This window comes from Procambarus clarkii, chromosome 20 (genome assembly GCF_040958095.1).
Source record: "Procambarus clarkii isolate CNS0578487 chromosome 20, FALCON_Pclarkii_2.0, whole genome shotgun sequence".
NCBI lineage: Eukaryota > Metazoa > Arthropoda > Malacostraca > Decapoda > Cambaridae > Procambarus > Procambarus clarkii.
The window spans coordinates 43,883,821-43,904,181 of NC_091169.1; the positions used below are offsets into that span (position 1 = coordinate 43,883,821).

The 20,361-nt window shown below is 43.7% G+C and overlaps 1 protein-coding gene across 1 annotated transcript in view; it reads left to right on the plus strand.

The window, feature by feature from the left end:
- Nucleotides 1–20,100, plus strand: part of LOC123755306 (uncharacterized) — a 98,265-nt gene extending 78,165 nt beyond the window's left edge. Inside the window, exons 22-25 of the mRNA XM_045737798.2 lie at nucleotides 8,892–9,019; nucleotides 14,660–15,571; nucleotides 16,135–16,674; nucleotides 19,963–20,100. Coding sequence (XP_045593754.2) covers nucleotides 8,892–9,019; nucleotides 14,660–15,571; nucleotides 16,135–16,668 — 1,574 coding nt within the window. The 3' untranslated portion in view covers nucleotides 16,669–16,674; nucleotides 19,963–20,100. The remainder of the gene's footprint in view (nucleotides 1–8,891; nucleotides 9,020–14,659; nucleotides 15,572–16,134; nucleotides 16,675–19,962) is intronic.
- The last annotated feature ends 261 nt before the right edge of the window (nucleotides 20,101–20,361 follow it).

Below are 20,361 nucleotides of genomic sequence, written 5' to 3' on the forward strand. Positions count from 1 at the left end.
ACACAGTGTTCTAGATTAGTGTAGCATGTTTGGCCTGCTGGGAAGTCGGGCTGCTTACATACGGAAGGGAACGGTTACCTGACTTGACCTGACCTGACCTGACCCGGCCTGACCTGACCTGACCCGGCCCGGCCTGGCCTGACCTGACCCGGCCTGACCTGACCTGACCCGGCCCGGCCTGGCCTGACCTGACCCGACCTGACCTGACCCGGCCCGACCTGACCCGACCTGACCTGACCTGACCTGACCTGACCCGGCCTGACCTGACCTGACCTGACCCCACCTGACCTGACCTGACCCGGCCTGACCTGACCTGACCTGACCCCACCTGACCTGACCTGACCCGGCCTGACCTGACCCGACCTGACCCCACCTGACCTGACCTGACCCGACCTGACCTGACCCGACCCGACCCGACCCGACCCGACCCGACCCGGCCTGACCCCACCTGACCTGACCTGACTCGACCCGACCCGACCCGACCCGACCTGACCTGACCTGACCTGACCTGACCCGACCAAGTTACCGCTACGGGCTCCCGCTGATAAGGTCAGCTTTCTACTAACCTAGGAAACGCTACGTTTCCTAGGTTAGTAGTAATAAATACTAGTATATTTAGGTTGCAGTCTTTCCTGTAGGCAAATATTATTGAATGTCCGGAAGGGTGAGATCAATGATTCTAGCTCCAATTTTCCGGATTTTCTTTACTTGCTTAGTTGATAAATTAACTTTTCAAAAGTTCATGTTTATAGTTTTATTTGGACTAACGCTAACACTTGCGTTTCGTTAACTCTTGGTTGTTAGCATTGTCATTGGCAGAGTTGGAATAATAACAAAGTGATTGAAAATTAATCCACCCAAGAGGTGGCACGGGCATGAATAGCCCGTAAGCTAGATTTTACAAGTTGCCTTGCTGCATGATATGTACCCGAGGACGAGCTGAAAAAGGTCCAATTACAGGTCGACTGTATCCTGTCACTCTGGTGTTAGCGTGAGGCCAGGTGTGTGTTGTGTCTGGTGTATGTCGTCGTGTCTGGTGTGTATGTGTCGTGTCTGGTGTGTATGTGTCGTGTCTGGTGTGTATGTGTCGTGTCTGGTGTGTGTGTCGTCGTGTCTGGTGTGTGTCGTCGTGTCTGGTGTGTATGTCGTGTCTGGTGTATGTCGTCGTGTCTGGTGTGTGTCGTCGTGTCTGGTGTGTGTATGTCGTGTCTGGTGTGTGTATGTCGTGTCTGGTGTGTGTATGTCGTGTCTGGTGTGTGTATGTCGTGTCTGGTGTGTGTATGTCGTGTCTGGTGTGTGTATGTCGTGTCTGGTGTGTGTATGTCGTGTCTGGTGTGTGTATGTCGTGTCTGGTGTGTGTGTCGTCGTGTCTGGTGTGTGTGTCGTCGTGTCTGGTGTGTGTGTCGTCGTGTCTGGTGTGTGTGTCGTCGTGTCTGGTGTGTGTGTCGTCGTGTCTGGTGTGTGTGTCGTCGTGTCTGGTGTGTGTGTCGTCGTGTCTGGTGTGTGTGTCGTCGTGTCTGGTGTGTGTCGTCGTGTCTGGTGTGTGTCGTCGTGTCTGGTGTGTGTATGTCGTGTCTGGTGTGTGTATGTCGTGTCTGGTGTGTGTATGTCGTGTCTGGTGTGTGTATGTCGTGTCTGGTGTGTGTATGTCGTGTCTGGTGTGTGTATGTCGTGTCTGGTGTGTGTCGTCGTGTCTGGTGTGTGTTGTGTCTGGTGTGTTCCGTCGTGTTCTGGATGTTGACAGAGTGTAAGTTGATGGTAGTTGACTATTGATGCGTGGCTTGGTGTGTTGTATGTTTAATGCCTCGCCCCATGTCCAGCCTTCTGTTGTCGCTATATCTGTCAGTCATTTTGGTGTCGTGTGTATGTCTCTGGTGATGGAGATAAACGACACCAAAATGATTGACAGATACAGCGACACCAGAAGACTGGACATGGGCGAGCCATTAAACATAGAGCACACCAAGCCACGCATCAATAGCCATCTACCACCAACTTACACAGTCAACACCCAGAACACGAGAGGACACAGTACACTGCTCCTGCCACTCATGCAAACACATGAGTGACAAGATAGACCAGGTGCTTCATCACCTTATCCTTGGGTACATATCATGCAGCAAGACAATTTGTCATCTTACGGGTTATTCATGCCCGTGCCACCTTTTCGGTGGCTTAATCTTTATCAATCAATTTGTCCTCATTACAACTCTGCGTTTGACAATGTTAGCAACCAAGAGTTAACGAAGCTCTTAGCGTCAGGTCAAATATAATTATAAAAATGAACTTTTTGAAGAGTTAATTTTTCAACCTCCCAATTGAAGAAAAATGTAAGGAAAATAGAAAATTCGTCCTAGCATCATTGATCTCACCCTTTATATATATTATGTATATATGTCACTCTAGCAACCAGGCCAGGATGCTCAAGTGTGACAAAATTACCTTAAAGTCTCAGTTCAAGTCCGGTTAGGTATTTGAGAGTTCCTTATTGTAAACTTACTGACTGAGCTGATAATATTTTACATATAACTACATACCTGTGATATGTGACAGAGCGGAACGCGTGGGTAAGAAATGTACATTACATACAGCCACTATAATACGCAGAGCGATTCGTTCAGAACGTCAAGATAATGACGGTTTCGTATTTTGTTCATGCAAGGGTTCGAATCCTAGACGAACCAAGTACATCAAACAACTGGGCATACAAAAAAAAAAGTTTTGCCAACACTAGAGCTATTTTCAAATATGTTTTGAAATTAATACATTATATTAATTATGAGTTTCTAACTCTGGCCGACTTTTACCTGCTGAGCAATACTGAGAATTGTTCGCAATATTTAGGTTAGATCACTTTAAGTTATTATTTGTTTTCATTCAAGTCAAAACTATCATGTAGTGTAATAATAATAAACTCATTTCATATTACATTTTTATATAAATTTTAAGAAAATTCGGCTTGCTAGGCAACTATGGCTATTACTAGCTCATTAAAAAAGAGTACCCATAGCTCGTACGTCCGTTTTTACACCAGTAATTTTCCCTATGCCTAAGGAGAAGGAGTTATGAGGGAAAAGTGCCAAGCCATTACGACTATATTGCACTGGGAAGGGGTCAGGATAAGGATTTGGGATGGGAGAAATGCCGAATTACGCCAAAAAATGCGTATATTAGGCCTTGGGTAGCTTATATAACCCTAAATGTGCTGGTTACACTTAAAGTTCCTGTTCCTGCTACCTTGTTTACAAAACCAATACTAAAAAAGAGAGTCTCGTTGGACACGACGAACCATATTCTGTATACGCCATCCAGAGTAGGCCTAGGTAGTTTGGTACAATAATTTAGAGAGAATGAATTGGGCAATTAAGTATGCCATGACCTGGTAGATAAACAGAACTTTCTGTAGCGGCAAGAATACATCTTTTGTTGCAAAAATCTGTGCAACATTTAATCTAAAATCAATAAAATAATATTAACCTTAATTACTAAGACAAGCTTAGTGAATAATATGTATAGTTAGGTTTAGTTGCTAACTTATGAATCCAGTTCAAAAGCCGACATGTTTATTGAACTTAGTTGATAAATACAAGGGTAAAATAATTATACAATTATTTATAATGAACATCGGCCTGCTTATATAGATTATTGGAGAATAATATATATTTTATATATATATATATATATATATATATATATATATATATATATATATATATATATATATATATATATATATATATATATATATATCATTTTATTATTAAATATGGCCGAAAAAGTAAGATTAATAATTCTAACACGAATTTTCTCAATCTTTCGTACATTTCTTTTCACTGTTGGAGGTAATTCAAAAATCAATTCTCCAAAATTCTTTTTTATTTCTAGTCTGACGCGACACTTGAGCGCGTTTCGTAAAACTTATTACATTTTCAAAGACTTTACACATACACAACTGAATAGAACTTACATATCTCCGATTTGTTTATATCTACATTTGAGTGAGGTGGATGGGGTGAGGTGGTATTTAATAGGGTATTAATTTCATCAACACAAGACAGAACACGAAACAATGGGTATTGAAATGGAAGTGATTGTAGAAAGCCTATTGGTCCATATTTCTTGATGCTTCTATATTGGAGCGGAGTCTTGAGGTGGGTAGAATATAGTTGTGCATTAATTGGCTGTTGATTGCTGGTGTTGACTTCTTAATGTGCAATGCCTCGCAAACGTCAAGCCGTCTGCTATCGCTGTATCTATCGATGATTTCTGTGTTGTTTACTAGGATTTCTCTGGCGATGGTTTGGTTGTGGGAAGAGATTATATGTTCCTTAATGGAGCCCTGTTGCTTATGCATCGTTAAACGCCTAGAAAGAGATGTTGTTGTCTTGCCTATATACTGGGTTTTTTGGAGCTTCCAGTCCCCAAGTGGGCATTTGAAGGCATAGACGACGTTGGTCTCTTTTAAAGCGTTCTGTTTTGTGTCTGGAGAGTTTCTCATGAGTAGGCTGGCCGTTTTTCTGGTTTTATAGTATATCGTCAGTTGTATCCTCTGATTTTTGTCTGTAGGGATAACGTTTCTATTAACAATATCTTTCAGGACCCTTTCCTCCGTTTTATGAGCTGTGGAAAAGAAGTTCCTGTAAAATAGTCTAATAGGGGGTACAGGTGTTGTGTTAGTTGTCTCTTCAGAGGTTGCATGGCGTTTCACTTTCCTTCTTATGATGTCTTCGACGAAACCATTGGAGAAGCCGTTGTTGACTAGGACCTGCCTTACCCTACAGAGTTCTTCGTCGACTTGCTTCCATTCTGAGCTGTGGCTGAGAGCACAGTCGACATATGCGTTGACAACACTCCTCTTGTACCTGTCTGGGCAGTCACTGTTGGCATTTAGGCACATTCCTATGTTTGTTTCCTTAGTGTAGACTGCAGTGTGGAAACCTTCGCTCTTTTCCATGACTGTTACATCTAGAAAGGGCAGCTTCCCATCCTTTTCCATCTCGTAAGTGAAACGCAGCACGGAACTCTGCTCAAATGCCTCCTTCAGCTCCTGCAGACGTCTGACATCAGGTACCTGTGTAAAAATGTCGTCAACATACCTGCAGTATATGGCCGGTTTCAAGTTCATGTCGACTAAGACTTTTTGCTCGATGGTACCCATGTAGAAGTTTGCAAACAGGACACCTAGGGGAGAACCCATGGCGACCCCGAAAAACGGCCAGCCTACTCACGAGAAACTCTCCAGACACAAAACAGAACGCTTTAAAAGAGACCAATGTCGTCTATGCCTTCAAATGCCCACTTGGGGACTGTAAGTTCCAAAAAAAACAGTATATAGGCAAGACAACAACATCTCTTTCTAGGCGTTTAACGATGCATAAGCAACAGGGCTCCATTAAGGAACATATAATCTCTTCCCACAACCAAACCATCGCCAGAGAAATCCTAGTAAACAACACAGAAATCATCGATAGATACAGCGATAGCAGACGGCTTGACGTTTGCGAGGCATTGCACATTAAGAAGTCAACACCAGCAATCAACAGCCAATTAATGCACAACTATATTCTACCCACCTCAAGACTCCGCTCCAATATAGAAGCATCAAGAAATATGGACCAATAGGCTTTCTACAATCACTTCCATTTCAATACCCATTGTTTCGTGTTCTGTCTTGTGTTGATGAAATTAATACCCTATTAAATACCACCTCACCCCATCCACCTCACTCAAATGTAGATATAAACAAATCGGAGATATGTAAGTTCTATTCAGTTGTGTATGTGTAAAGTCTTTGAAAATGTAATAAGTTTTACGAAACGCGCTCAAGTGTCGCGTCAGACTAGAAATAAAAATGAATTTTGGAGAATTGATTTTTGAATTACCTCCAACAGTGAAAAGAAATGTACGAAAGATTGAGAAAATTCGTGTTAGAATTATTAATCTTACTTTTTCGGTCATATTTAATAATATATGTCTACAGGAAAGACTGCTACCAAAATATACTAATATAATTATATATATATATATATATATATATATATATATATATATATATATATATACATGAAGCTAAAATATATATAGTCAAGTTGCTGGAATGTAGATGACGAACTCCCAAGGTACCTTTCAAGGTAACACTCTCAAGGTAAAAGCTATTGCCTATATAAATCAACCCGTTTTCGCACTTGGTTATGGTCAATATTGGCTTATTTAACAAGTGCATATGTGACATACTAATTGATTATGAATATTTTAGTTTACCTTGGAAAGCTTCATAGAAAACACCGACCTCACCTAACCTTCTAAGTATGTTAAGATAAGCATTTTATTGCTTCTTATTTACAATTATTACTTAACCTATCAACGGTATAGGTTAAGTAATAATTGTAATGAAGAAGCAATAAGATGCTTATCTTAACATACTAAGAAGGTTAGGTGAGGACGGTGTTTTCTATGAAGCTTTTCAAGGTAAACTAAAATATTCACAATCAATTACTATGTCACATATGCACTTATTAAATAAGCCAATATATATAAATAAGCCATTAATAAGCCAATATTGACTATAAGCAAGCGCGAGAACGAGTTGTATAAATCACCAACAGCCCCATCATGCGTCACTACGCCCGTTCAAGCCGTTCTCTCCATTCTCCACAACGTACAAATTCCATTATACTAACCCAAGCCGTCTAACGTAACCGATGCAAAGTAAAACGTAGATTTTTGCGAGCCGTTGCTTTCCCAGTGCGTTTAATTACGTTACACAACGTATCATAACGTCGTAGAAAGGACGGGCTGTATCATCATTATCCTGGGCGGAAGATGAAAAAATAAATCATCCCATGATCATAAAATGGTAACTAATTGGGGAATGTATTGAGAGTCGGTTGGGCCTAAACAAGCCGTTCGTCTTGTGCTATTGGGGTACTTCAAATGACAGCTAGAGATTAGTACACTAATTTTGCAACCAATGCTGTCCTAAGCAGGCGATGAGTCACAATAACGTGGCTAAAATATGTTGACCAGACCACACACTAGAAGGTGTAGGGACGACGACGTTTCGGCCCGTCCTGGACCATTCTCAAGTCGATTGTCGAAACGTCGTCGTCCCTTCACCTTCTAGTGTGTGGTCTGGTCAATGCTGTCCTAAGCCTAACATACTCCATCTTAGGAGTAACTTAGTATGTGTGTGGTATACTCCAGGCTCCCGCATATGTTAGGCTCTGTGTTGTAGGCCCTTCTAGTGTCCTCTACCAATTACCTAATGGGCACAATATCCAACAGCAGTGCCAATTCTGTGCCACTCTTACTTATTATACCCAATGGTTAAAAGTGCAAAAAATAAACTTTTTTTTTTGGGGGGGGGGCGGGGGGAGTTACGATACATTTTAGGATATGCGACCAATATTTATGTTCAATCATATTTTTCGACATTGAAAAAATATATGGGGGGGGGGGGGGAGGTTCATTATCATCATTTATTAAGTTCGGACGAAACTCATCATCGCCCTTCCCGAACGAGCGTCAATTGCATTAGCAACAATTTTATTCAGTCGGATGGTAAACTGGTGGAGAGAAGCCAGGCACAGCGTTGCAATATTAAGGTGTCTCCTGGGACATTATTAACTCAGTCATGCCTGTCTGCACTCTGGCCAGCCTACATCTCCTTTTGTGGGAAGCTTTGCCAGAAGAGGTGTCGCATCACAAATGGAAGTGGGGGTTGTCCTGGCGGCATACCCAGCACTGTCTGCTGTGTAAACTAATTTTCCTGTTGCAATCCCCCGAGGAGAGACTATCCCTCACAGCACAACCCGCGCAACACTATGAGGATAATTTGTTTTATATAATGTTAGGTCTATTGTCTATATAGGCAGAGAATTAAACGAGAACGTGACAGGTAATCCACTTGAATATAGTCCAGGGCGAAATACTTATCTTATTTTATGTTGGGTTTTGTCTATAACTGCAAGATTAGCCACCTCGTTATGTAGTTGTCAGTGCATGTCATATGAGAGAGAGAGAGAGAGAGAGAGAGAGAGAGAGAGAGAGAGAGAGAGAGAGAGAGAGAGAGAGAGAGAGAGAGAGTGAGTGAGTGAGTGAGTTAGAGGGAGGTAGAGGGAGGTAGAGGGAGAGAGAGTTAGTGGGAGAGGGAGAGAGAGAGAGAAGGGGGGTTGTCCGCACACACTTGTCAAACTGAGGCTTTACTCTCCTTTTGCTTGAGTGTTTCATTTAATTAAATCCCTCATAGCTTGTTTGGTCCGCCTTTCAGTTGTATTAATGTGTATGATTGTATTCTCCTGATTTAAAAAGTGTATATAAGCAAGTCTGGTGAACAGACGAGTAATGAACGCTTTTTTCGTGCTTCGTTGCCCTCTTAAGTCTTTTGTTTTGCTTCAAGCTTAATGTTATGAATGTTCTTAAATGTTAGACACCTCGAACGTGACAATTAAAACTTTAGTGTGCACTTGTTTGAGGAACTTTCCACCTCTTGGTTTCTCTGTAAAGTTTGAGTGTCTTACTACATTCACTGAATAAAATATATTAAATGTCCTCAATGTTGCAATAATATGTGCTTGCATTCTGAACGTTTGTCTGTCCATTGTGCACCTCTTTCCGTTCTGCTGTCTTCATTAGGTGTCTCCTTGTGCACCTCTTGGGCCAGAATTAAGTAACCCCAACTCAGCATTCTTGCAGACATAAGGAGCAACTTTCAGTATCCACCAATTTCATTCAAAAGGGCATAGTTATAACGCTAAGGACTATTGTCATTTACCATTCAATCAGCTTTGCAGCACTGATTCAAATTACGATGGATTAGATTCAACGTCTGACCACAGGAAGGGTTTTTGGATCTCGCTTACACACTTTCTCTTTTTCCACCCCGGCCGAAGATCCTGAAGCCTCAAAGCCCCCACCTACTGGTCCTAAGGATAATGGCGTACCCTCGCCACCCGACGATGAGAAACAGACCTTCTATGAGAACCTTCCCTTCCACGGCATGCAGCCACCCCCCAACAAGGTGAGACACACCAGGCTGAGGCGTGAGTATTTCTCAAGTGTTTCTCAAGAAGGTAAACAGATGAATAAATCCACAAGGGCCGTGACGAGGGTTTGAATCTACGTCCGAGACTATCCCAGACGCTGCCGTAATCGACTGAGCTACATGGGTTATCTTGAACCTTGAGGTGATGCCCACTTGAGGCTACCTTGAGGTGCTTCCGGGGCTTAGTGTCCCCGCGGCCCGGTCGTCGACCAGGCCTCCTGGTTGCTGGACTGATCAACCAGGCTGTTAGACGCGGCTGCTCGCAGCCTGACGTATGAGTCACAGCCTGGTTGATCAATGGTAAAAAAGAATTGCAACGAGAAGTTCTACTGACCTTACTTCTACTTGCCCTGGTGGATTTGTTCATTTGATGCATCACGCTATTGTGATTAGTGTAAGGTAAAACAGGTAAAAGCTTGAGAGGAAGATGCAAGGATAAGATATTTAATATGTTCTTCAAAATTAAAAGTGAAAGATTGAGAAAGGAGTGTGTGTGTGTATTCGTGTGTGTGTGTGTGTGTGTGTGTGTGTGTGTGTGTGTGTGTGTGTGTGTGTGTGTGTGTGTGTGTGTGTGTGTGTACTCACCTAATTGTACTCACCTAATTGTGCTTGCGGGGGTTGAGCTCTGGCTCTTTGGTCCCGCCTCTCAACCGTCAATCAACTGGTGTACAGATTCCTGAGCCTATTGGGCTCTATCATATCTACATTTGAAACTGTGAATGGAGTCAGCCTCCACCACATCACTTCCTAATGCATTCCATTTGCTAACTACTCTGACACTGAAAAAGTTCTTTCTAACGTCTCTGTGGCTCATTTGGGTACTCAGCTTCCACCTGTGTCCCCTTGTTCGCGTCCCACCAGTGTTGAAAAGTTCATCCTTGTTTACCCGGTCGATTCCCCTGAGGATTTTGTAGGTTGTGATCATGTCCCCCCTTACTCTTCTGTCTTCCAGTGTCGTGAGGTGCATTTCCCGCAGCCTTTCCTCATAACTCATGCCTCTTAGTTCTGGGACTAGTCTAGTAGCATACCTTTGGACTTTTTCCAGCTTCGTCTTGTGCTTGACAAGGTACGGGCTCCATGCTGGGGCCGCATACTCCAGGATTGGTCTTACATATGTGGTGTACAAGATTCTGAATGATTCCTTACACAGGTTCCTGAACGCCGTTCTGATGTTAGCCAGCCTCGCATATGCCGCAGACGTTATTCTCTTTATGTGGGCTTCAGGAGACAGGTTTGGTGTGATATCAACTCCTAGATCTTTCTCTCTGTCTGTTTCATTAAGTACTTCATCTCCTATTCTGTATCCTGTGCCTGGCCTCCTGTTTCCACTGCCTAGTTTCATTACTTTGCATTTACTCGGGTTGAACTTCAACAGCCATTTGTTGGACCATTCACTCAGTCTATCCAGGTCATCTTGTAGCCTCCTACTGTCATCCTCTGTTTCAATCCTCCTCATAATTTTTGCATCGTCGGCAAACATTGAGAGGAACGAATCTATACCCTCTGGGAGATCATTTACATATACCAGAAACAGTATAGGTCCAAGGACTGACCCCTGCGGGACTCCACTTGTGACGTCTCGCCAATCTGAGACCTCACCCCTCACACAGACTCGTTGTCTCCTGTTGCTTAGGTATTCCTCTATCCACCGGAGTACCTTCCCTCTCACTCCAGCCTGCATCTCCAACTTTCGCACTAGCCTCTTGTGTGGCACTGTATCAAAGGCTTTCTGACAATCCAAAAATATGCAGTCTGCCCACCCTTCTCTTTCTTGCCTTATTTTTGTTGCCTGGTCGTAGAATTCAAGTAACCCTGTGAGGCAGGACCTGCCATCCCTGAACCCATGTTGATGCTGTGTTACAAAGTTCCTTCGCTCCAGATGCTCCACTAGTTTTTTTCGCACAATCTTCTCCATCAGCTTGCATGGTATGCAGGTTAGGGACACTGGCCTGTAGTTCAGTGCCTCCTGTCTATCCCCTTTCTTGTATATCGGGACTACGTTAGCTGCTTTCCAAATATCTGGCAGTTCCCCTGTTGCCAGTGATTTGTTATACACTATGGAGAGTGGTAGGCTCAGTTCTCTTGCTCCTTCCTTTAGAACCCAAGGGGAGATTCCATCTGGGCCTATAGCCTTCGTCACGTCCAACTCTAGTAAACACTTCCTTACTTCCCCACTGGTAATCTCAAACTCTTCCAGTGGTTCCTGGTTAGCTATTCCCTCACTTACCTCTGGAATTTCTCCTTGTTCTAAGGTGAAGACCTCCTGGAATTTCTTATTCAATTCCTCACACACTTCCTTGTCATTTGTAGTGAATCCTTCCGCCCCTATCCTTAATCTCATAACCTGTTCCTTTACTGTTGTTTTTCTCCTAATGTGGCTATGCAACAATTTAGGCTGAGTCTTTGCCTTGCTTGCGATGTCATTTTCGTATTGTCTTTCTGCCTCTCTTCTCATCCTGACATATTCATTCCTGGCATTCTGGTATCTTTCTCTGCTCTCCAGTGTCCTGTTATTCCTATAGTTTCTCCATGCCCTTTTACTTTGCTGCTTAGCTAGCCTACATCTTTGATTAAACCATGGGTTTCTCATCTTCATTTCTCTGTTTTCCTTTTGGACTGGGACAAACTTGTTTGCTGCGTCCTTGCACTTCTGCGTGATGTAATCCATCATATCTTGGGCCGTCTTTCCCCTGAGCTCTGTTTCCCATGCTATATCTGTTAGGAATTTTCTTATCCCCTCATAGTTTCCCTTTCGGTATGCTAACCTTTTGGTTTCGGTATCCCTCCTCGAGTTCAATAACCCTTCTTCAATCAAGTACTCAAACACCAGTACACTGTGGTCGCTCATTCCTACTGGGTCCTCAAAACCGATTTCTCTTATGTCGGAGTCGTTCAGAGTGAAGACTAGGTCGAGTCTCGCTGGTTCGTCATTGCCTCTCATCCTTGTGGGTTCTCCGACATGCTGCGTTAAAAAGTTGCTTGTCACCACCTCCAATAGTTTGGCTCTCCACGTATCCTCGCCTCCATGCGGTTCCTTGTTCTCCCAGTCAATCTTTCCGTGATTGAAGTCGCCCATGATGAGCAGGTGGGATCTATTTCTACAGGCAGCAGAGGCTGCCCTCTCAATTATAGTGTTAACTGCCTTGTTGTTGTTTTCATACTCTTGACTGGGTCTCCTGTCATTTGGTGGAGGGTTGTATATTACTGCTACTACTATTCTTGGTCCTCCCATTGTTATGGTGCCTGCTATGTAGTCTCTGAACTCCTCACAGCCCGGGATGGCCATCTCCTTAAAACTCCATTCCCTTCTCATGAGTAGGGCCACTCCGCCTCCTCCTCTACCTTCCCTCTCTTTCCTTATTACTGTATACTCCTGGGGAAACACGGCATTCGTTATGATTCCAGAGAGTTTTGTTTCAGTGAGTCCGATTACATCTGGGTTAACTTCTTGTGCTCTTTCCCTTAGTTCACTTGTCTTGCTTGTGATCCCATCTATGTTCGAGTACATCACCCTGAAACTGACTCTCTTCTGCTTCTTTTCTGGGGGGGACCTTTGGGATCTGGGGTGAGTGGGAGCTGGGGGGACCTGGCACGGGGGGATTGGTGGAGGAGGGAGGGCTTGGGGTGGTGGGGGAGAGGGGGAGGGTACAGGGGGTGGATAAGAGGGGGAGGGTACAGGGGGTGGATAAGAGGGGGAGGGTACAGGGGGTGGATAAGAGGGGGAGGGTACAGGGGGTGGGTAAGAGAGGGAGGGTTGGGGAAGCATGGGGGGAGGAGAGGCTGTGGGGGATAGGGGAGATGGGGGGGCTTGGGGGGAGAGAAAAGGGTGGAGGGCTTGGGGGGCGTGGGGGAAAAGGGAGGGCTGAGGTGGGTGAGGAAGAGGGGAGGGTTTAGGGGAGTGGGGGAGAGGGGAAGACTTAGGTGGGGTGGGGGAGAGTGGGGGGCTTAGGGGGGAGGGGGAGAAGGGAGGGCATGGGGGTGGGAGAGACGGGAAGGCATGTGGGAGAAGGGAGGGCATGGGGGATGGGGGGGAAGGGAGGTCCTGGGGAGAGGGGTGAGGGGAAGAAGGGGGGTGAGTGGGGGGAGGGGGGTGGGTGGGGGGAGGGTGCCCTAGGTGGGTACTTAGTGGGGGGCTGACAGGGGATGGGGCAGGTTGGGTGTCTGTTGGGTAGAATTTGGGGGTGGTGCCCCAATCCCTGTGGCTGTTGCACTGTTTGAGGAGGGTTCTCCACTTCCCTCTGGGATTGTAGGGTTCTGGGTTGTGGTACTCTGATTTCCTTCTCTCTCCCTGCGCTCCTTCCTCGCGTCTGCTGTCCGTATTCTCTCTTCCCTTGTCATATCCCTCTGCAGGAATATTTTCTTGAACTTCTCTACACCTTTTAGACAACACTTCCTTGCTAGCAGTTCCTCTTTCGCGATTTCGCTCATGAAAACCACCTTTATCATTCGGTCTCTGTCCTTGTTGTACTTTCCAAGCCTGAAAACCTTTTCAACATTTCGCTCAGCTCCCTCCATCCTTACCTCTTTAAGGATCTCTTTAATCATGTTTTTGTCCTTGTCTCTCCGCTCCTTTGGTCTGGTCCCTGTTTGTTCTTCAATGCCTGCTACTACTACTGCTCTACTCTGCTACTCTACTGCTACTACTACTGCTCTGTGTGTGCGTGTGTGTGTGTTCGTGTGTGTGTGTGTGTGTGTGTTCGTGTGTGTGTGTGTGTGTGTTCGTGTGTGTGTGTGTGTTCGTGTGTGTGTGTGTGTGTTCGTGTGTGTGTGTGTGCGCTTGCTTGCTTGCATATTTGTGTTTGCATGCGTGTATGGAGACCTATTACATAATCCTTGCTTGGTTTTCTTACAGCTGTCTAAAGGTAAAAAGACTGAAAACCATCACTCTTGGTAGCATACCATTGGGACTAAACCACCATGGTAGCGTATTAGTATCACACTATACTAGAAATGCTAATTGAATTCGGCTATGCTACCATACTATACTTTTTGGAAGCATATCATAATAGGAATAGGCAGCAGGATGCCAAATGGCAAAGTTCAGTTGAGAAGTGGTCTTAAGATACGTATCCTAGTGTTTTGCATGAGTGCAATTAATTAATTTCCTGTAGTTAACATTTTTATAATTTGCTAATTTGCCTTTTGTTTTGATGTGTTGTTTGCCAGTGCAGTGTTTTTGTTTGTGTTTTTGTTTGCAGAGATCAAATTATAACATATAAATGGGAGTCAAGTCAGCACCGTTCAACGTAAACATACCATACTTTTTTTCGTGTTAATAAACGTGTATATGCAGAGAACAAGCCACAACAACCGGGCTGAACATGACCCAACCCATACAAGCCACTTGTATTGTGATGCAGAGTCACAAGTGATGTGAAATGATAAAGTAGACAGATTTTGGTTATTAATACATTATTAAGGAGTAAATTTAGCACATTGTTCTTGATGTTAATATTCACGAGAGAGTCCGGGGTTCTTGTTATTCTCCGTGTGGTCTACTTTGGCATTTGTGAATCAAGTGGGTTTTGTGATTTGTTTTTTCTTGCATTATGATTTGATCTCTGCGGTGTAGCTAACCTGTTAGTGTTGAGAAGTAAAGATGTAGTGACTGGTCAGCAGGACGCTCCGGAGGTGGCAGGCTCCGGTGTGGTGGGAGGAGGAGGAGGTGGTAGTGCAGGAGGCAGTCGACCTCCGAGCCAGCTGAGTCAGCAGGCATCTTCCGGTTACGGATCAACCCGAAGCAGGAAGGGCGTCAATCTCAATCAGTCTTGCTCAGAGGAGGGCTCTAAGGATTCCCAGAAGGTGCCAGGGAGGCGAGACGTAAGTTTCCGCCAGGATGTAGAGCAGATGGAAGATGAGAAGGATTTCAATCGTCTTCAGAGGCAGAATTCAGAGTCTTACGGATCTATGAGAAGCACGTCAGAGAAGGTTGGCAAAAGTGCTCTGGCCAAAACAGCTGCTTATTTTTCAATGAGACTTCCTGGAAATAAGAGAAAGTCGAGAGCCAAAGGCAACAGTGAAGAAAATCATCAAATGATTGACCAGCAGCCTTCCATACAAGCTATCCCTCTCAAAGACTCTTCTCCCTCGCCTCTGAGAGAGTGTGAAAGCGAGGCTCTAGCTCCGGGCCAACAAACTACACACTTTACATCTGAAACGAAACACACCATCACATCAGAACCGACTCAGACAACTCTAATAGTAGAATCTAGTCAGACGTCCAAGCTCACAGTTCTCACTAGACCCCCGTCAAGGGCAGAGTCTAATAACAACTCTATATACTCAGATAATTCCACCAATCAGAATATTCCACGCCCAGGCAGAACCACTAATGCAACCAATCACGAGTCCTCCTCTGACCCAAGAACAAGTGACGTCGCGGGAACCGCAGATGCCATGCCGACGCCAGCGCCACGGAATGGTAGCGGTGGGAGAGTCACCCACACGTACCAGAATATTCCACTCCCTACCAAAGACAAACTTGCTCAACACCTCTCACATCAACAGCCACATCATGTATTGCCTGAGGTTTGTGTGTGTGTGTGTGTGTTTTATTTTTTGTTTTGTTTGTCGTGGTAAATGACCTGTCATTGCGTTTCCTCAAACTTTTTTTTTTTGTCACACGTTTGCCTGTATTTCCGTAGTGTACATATTTATGTATCCGGCTACATATTATCAACACATTGTGGCCTCAGAATCCTGAGACTGAAGTGCAGGTCATTTCCACAACAATATATTAATTATAGTTCTTCTTTATTATTCTACGATTTTAATATGGCTTGTTAATTTTTATTTCTCTCTCTCTCTCTCTCTCTCCTCCTTCACATAAGGAGGACAATGGCATCTATGTTGCCACAGTTCTCGTATATGTGTCGCGTGAGTTATTCTCTGATGTTTTGGTAGTATTTGATTTGTATAATACAGCTTTGGACTCTTGTGTATTTTGATATTACTTCTCTGAATACACGATGAAAACAATAGAGCATTGATTTTTTTTGTTTTAACTGTAGTTTTGATTATAATGTAGCTGTCCCCGGCTGTGTGACTAACCAACTAACAAAGGAATGCATTGTTTGTGGCTTTGTTTGCAGAACCGGAAGCCCGCCAACTACGGGTCAGCTCAGAATCCTACGCCTAGCTCCTCGTCATCGTCCTCCTCCCCTTCCTCAACCCACTACCAGCCACAGTACCAACCACAGTACCAGCCACAGTACCAGCCACATTACCAAAGAAATCCGCCGACATACAAACAATACCCATCATCTTCATCGCTAAAAGAGTCCCAACCCCCACCTCCGTCATACAACGCATCATCACGCCAGTCATATTCATCATCAACGTATCCACACAGATTGGAGAACCAATCACATCCTGCCACATCCTACCCAAACAACCAGTCGCATCCTGCCACGTCCTATCCCAGTACCCAATCCCAGAGTTCTAAAGCATACCCACAGTCCGTAAACAGCCAATCCCACCTCTCCAAATACCCCCCCGGAGTGGTGTACGCAGACCTGGCCCTATCCCGTAACGGCCAGCCCAACCAGTACAGAAGAGATCTTAACACGGAGTATGCCATCCTTCAGTTTAATGGTCCTATTGTAGGGCAGGAAATCGACGTTTAAAAAAAGGTTTGTGTTACTCTCTTGTAGCACCGAGGTCTTGGGTTCTCTGTTACCAGTGGACACAAGGACGTAGGAGTCTCCCTATTGTGTCCTCTGATGTCTACTTATTCTGGGTTATTTGGTTTTGTATAATTTTATGATATAAGGAAAACGTTTATGTGTATATAGTGTTTGATACATTGTGAAAATAATGTACTAATTATATTTAATATTAGTTAAATAGGTCTCATACAGTATATGTATTGATAAAAAGTATATATCCTTGTGTCTGAACTTTAAAAAAATAAGTACTGCATTAAAAAGTATAAATTTCAATATGGATGATATTGAAATTCTGGTTATTGCCAAGAGTTCGTTATAACTTGGCAGCAGGTCGCCGGCGAGAGTTCGTTATAAAGTGACGCGTCTTATACCAGGTGATTTATATTTACAATGTTTTGATGTGTTCACGAGGTATTATTTGGACGTGTTGAGAATGTGAAGGTTGGGTTAACCCCCACCCACCCCCCCTCTAGCCGGCCTCACCGTGCTGGGTGGCTGGGTTCCCCACCTTCCCCTCCCTTCCCCTGTGGAGCCCCCCACAGGGGTCTCGTACCCCCACCGAGCCCCCTTACACCCCTGCCACTGGAGCCAGAGTCCGGTGGGGGGGGGTTGATGGATGCTCCGACGTGCTTCTTCATTAAGTGTTTCGCCTCTCCCAGCAAACTTGCAAGTCCCACATCCCTTCCCCCGCCCTCTCTTATGAGCTCTGCTCCTCTCTCTTTCCCCTCTCTTTCTCTCTCTCTCGTTCGTTTCTTACCATCTCTTCCCTTTTTTTGTTCGGGAAACGTTAGTCTAAGCTTTCCCTTCTCACTGTACATTTGCGTATATGGATATGCAGTACAATTTTAACTTCCCTTCTTAATAAACCTATTATGCTCTTCCACTACCACTCGTGCCATCACTGCTTTTATAGTGCCAGTAATACCAGTTGCTGGCACTGGCGCTTCCAGTGTCTGACACCAAGAGCCAACAGTTATTCATATATGCAAACATACAAGGCCTAAGGTAAAAATCAAGAAATAAAGTTCATCAATGACCTAACAGAATCGAACTTATTATTTGGTGCATTTACATAAACCCAACACGAAGATTGCATGGATAGTGAAATCTGGATCCCAAATTATAATGTATATACATGTGACAGAGTAATTAGGTCAAGTGCAGGAGTAGGTCGGTATATTAAATAGGAACTGGTATGCACAGAGCTCCTGAACTCCACCAATGACGTGGTAGACGTACTTGGAATCAAGGCAGAAAATATAAATATAATTATTATTCTAATGTACAAAACGCCAGATGCGGCAGTTGAGGAATTCACTGAGCAGATGCACAAAATAGAGAATATCCTTGATAACCTAACAAACCCTCTACCAGATATCTTCCATGAAGACTTCAATCTACACAGTTTAAAATCTAGAATAGTAAACAATAACATTATAGCAAGGAATCAACCTCGAATTAACCAACCACAGGTCAGAGAACTACTGAGATTTTGTGACAAATTCTCGCTCAATCAGCAGATTACAGAATTAAGAACGAAAACACGCTGAACGTGATATTTACAAACAATGATGAGCTAATCAAAGACATTACGATCTCAGATACTACATACTTAGACCACACGCTCATTAAAGTGCGAACTAACATTAATAACGGTGGTAGGTTCAAGAGAAACAACAAGCGAGAAGGGTTATTCAATAAATTCAATTTCAACAATAAGATGATTGACTGGGAAAAAATAAATATAGACCTTGCAAACTTTCAATGGGAAACAGAAGCGAAAATACTCCCACACAGGGAACGGCTCAACTGACAGCTGAAGCATACAAGATCTGCATAAAGCACGTGCCTGTGAGTTGGGTCAGAAAGAGAACGCAGACGTCTGTACAGGAGAATGACAAAAATAACGGAAATGCTTACACAGACACGACTATCAAAAGCAAGGAAAATAAATCTAAAGGAAATCGAAGAAATATAGCTGAAGCGATCATACTAGTCTGAGGAAATGGAAATTTGAACAGAAACTAAACAAGAGATGAAGAAAAAAAAATATTTTTTTTCAAATATGTAAAATCAAAGTCAAAAACCTCCAACAGTATTGGAGTTCGTACATAAGAGGACAAAAAAGAAATTAGTGAAATTCTAAGAAGCCAATATGAGACTATGTTTAGCACCCCAATAAACAACATGAAAGTTAAGGATCCAGAAAGTTTATTTATAAATAACATCCAAGCTGCAGACAGTTTAACGGATATAAACATGAACCTTAAGTCCTGGCTTTGTGGCTAGTGACTCTTCCCTTTCACAGTACATACTCAAATGTTCTAAACTTTCTAACATGACCTAACATAAGCCTACCCTTCCTTTTTCCTCTTTTTCATACGCTTCTATTGTTACACCTATTATTGCCTCCTGACACCCCCTTTTATTACACCCATCCGATCCATACCTTTCGCTTTGCTCTTACCTTCCTCAACGATTTTCCTACTCTTCACCTCTTACTTAATGCCCGTGGCTCCCTCACTCCCATCACAATCGACTTGACAATGGTCCAGGACGGACCGAAACGTCGTCGTCTCTTCACTTTCTAATGTGTGGTCTGGTCATCATATCTTCAGCCAAGTTATTGTGACTCATCGTCTGCACTCCCCATTTCCTTGTCATCAATTACTTGACCTGTCTCATTTTTCAACCTAATCCTTTGAACCTATCCTAGAAGGTTCTAATAAAGAACCTTCTAGGATAGGATACTAGGCAATAGTTCTATCACATGAGTTTTTTTATTAAACACATCCATTAGGTTATGATACTAGGAAGCCTATCTATATCTAGCACGTCGTATGATATTAGGGAATGTATGTAGTATGGTGTAGGTACTGTTCAGTCGTTATCATTCAGAGATCAGAACTTGTATCAATCTAAATATTATTTCCATAATAGTCACCAGAGGGCTACCCGACCAAATATTAATAGGATGCCTGATTTTATTTAACTAAAATACGATGGTTGTGTGATGATGTAAAAATGTGTTAGAAATATCATGAATATAGTGTAGCAGATTTGAAGAGAAATACTTTTTCTAACTTCAGTTTAAATATACTACACTAAGATTTCTCCTGATAAGCTGTCCCATAAATTGACCACTCGATTAAAGACAGTTTTTAGCTCCATTACAATCAATTTTCCTAGCTCTCATTAATTACTCTTGACAGTGTAGATATCGGTTCTGAAGCTAGTTTTATTATCCAACAGCCGTTCCTTACTAACCTGGGCGGAGGCGATTTGGAGTACGCCGATGTGGACTACGCCACCTACAACTACGGCCCCATCCCCTACAAGGCCGCCTCCATCACCAACGCCCAGGAGAAGAAGGCCGAACACGAGGCCGAGTTGCAGGGAGTACCCGTCCGGCCCCCAAGGAAGAAGCAGTGAAGTTGGCCCACAGTGTAGGACGCCTCAGTTAAGCGAGGCTAACAACAGACCAAAACCAACCGTGAAGCTTGAGATGAAGCGGGAAAGAAACGGGTGTTAGGTATGACCCAGGAAGATGGGAAGAGTTATTCATTGCTAAAATGGTCAAAACCTTTCTTAAAATTTGCGAAGGGAAAAGTGCGTTAGTGAGAGCAAGAACAAAATAAGCAAAGATTGGCT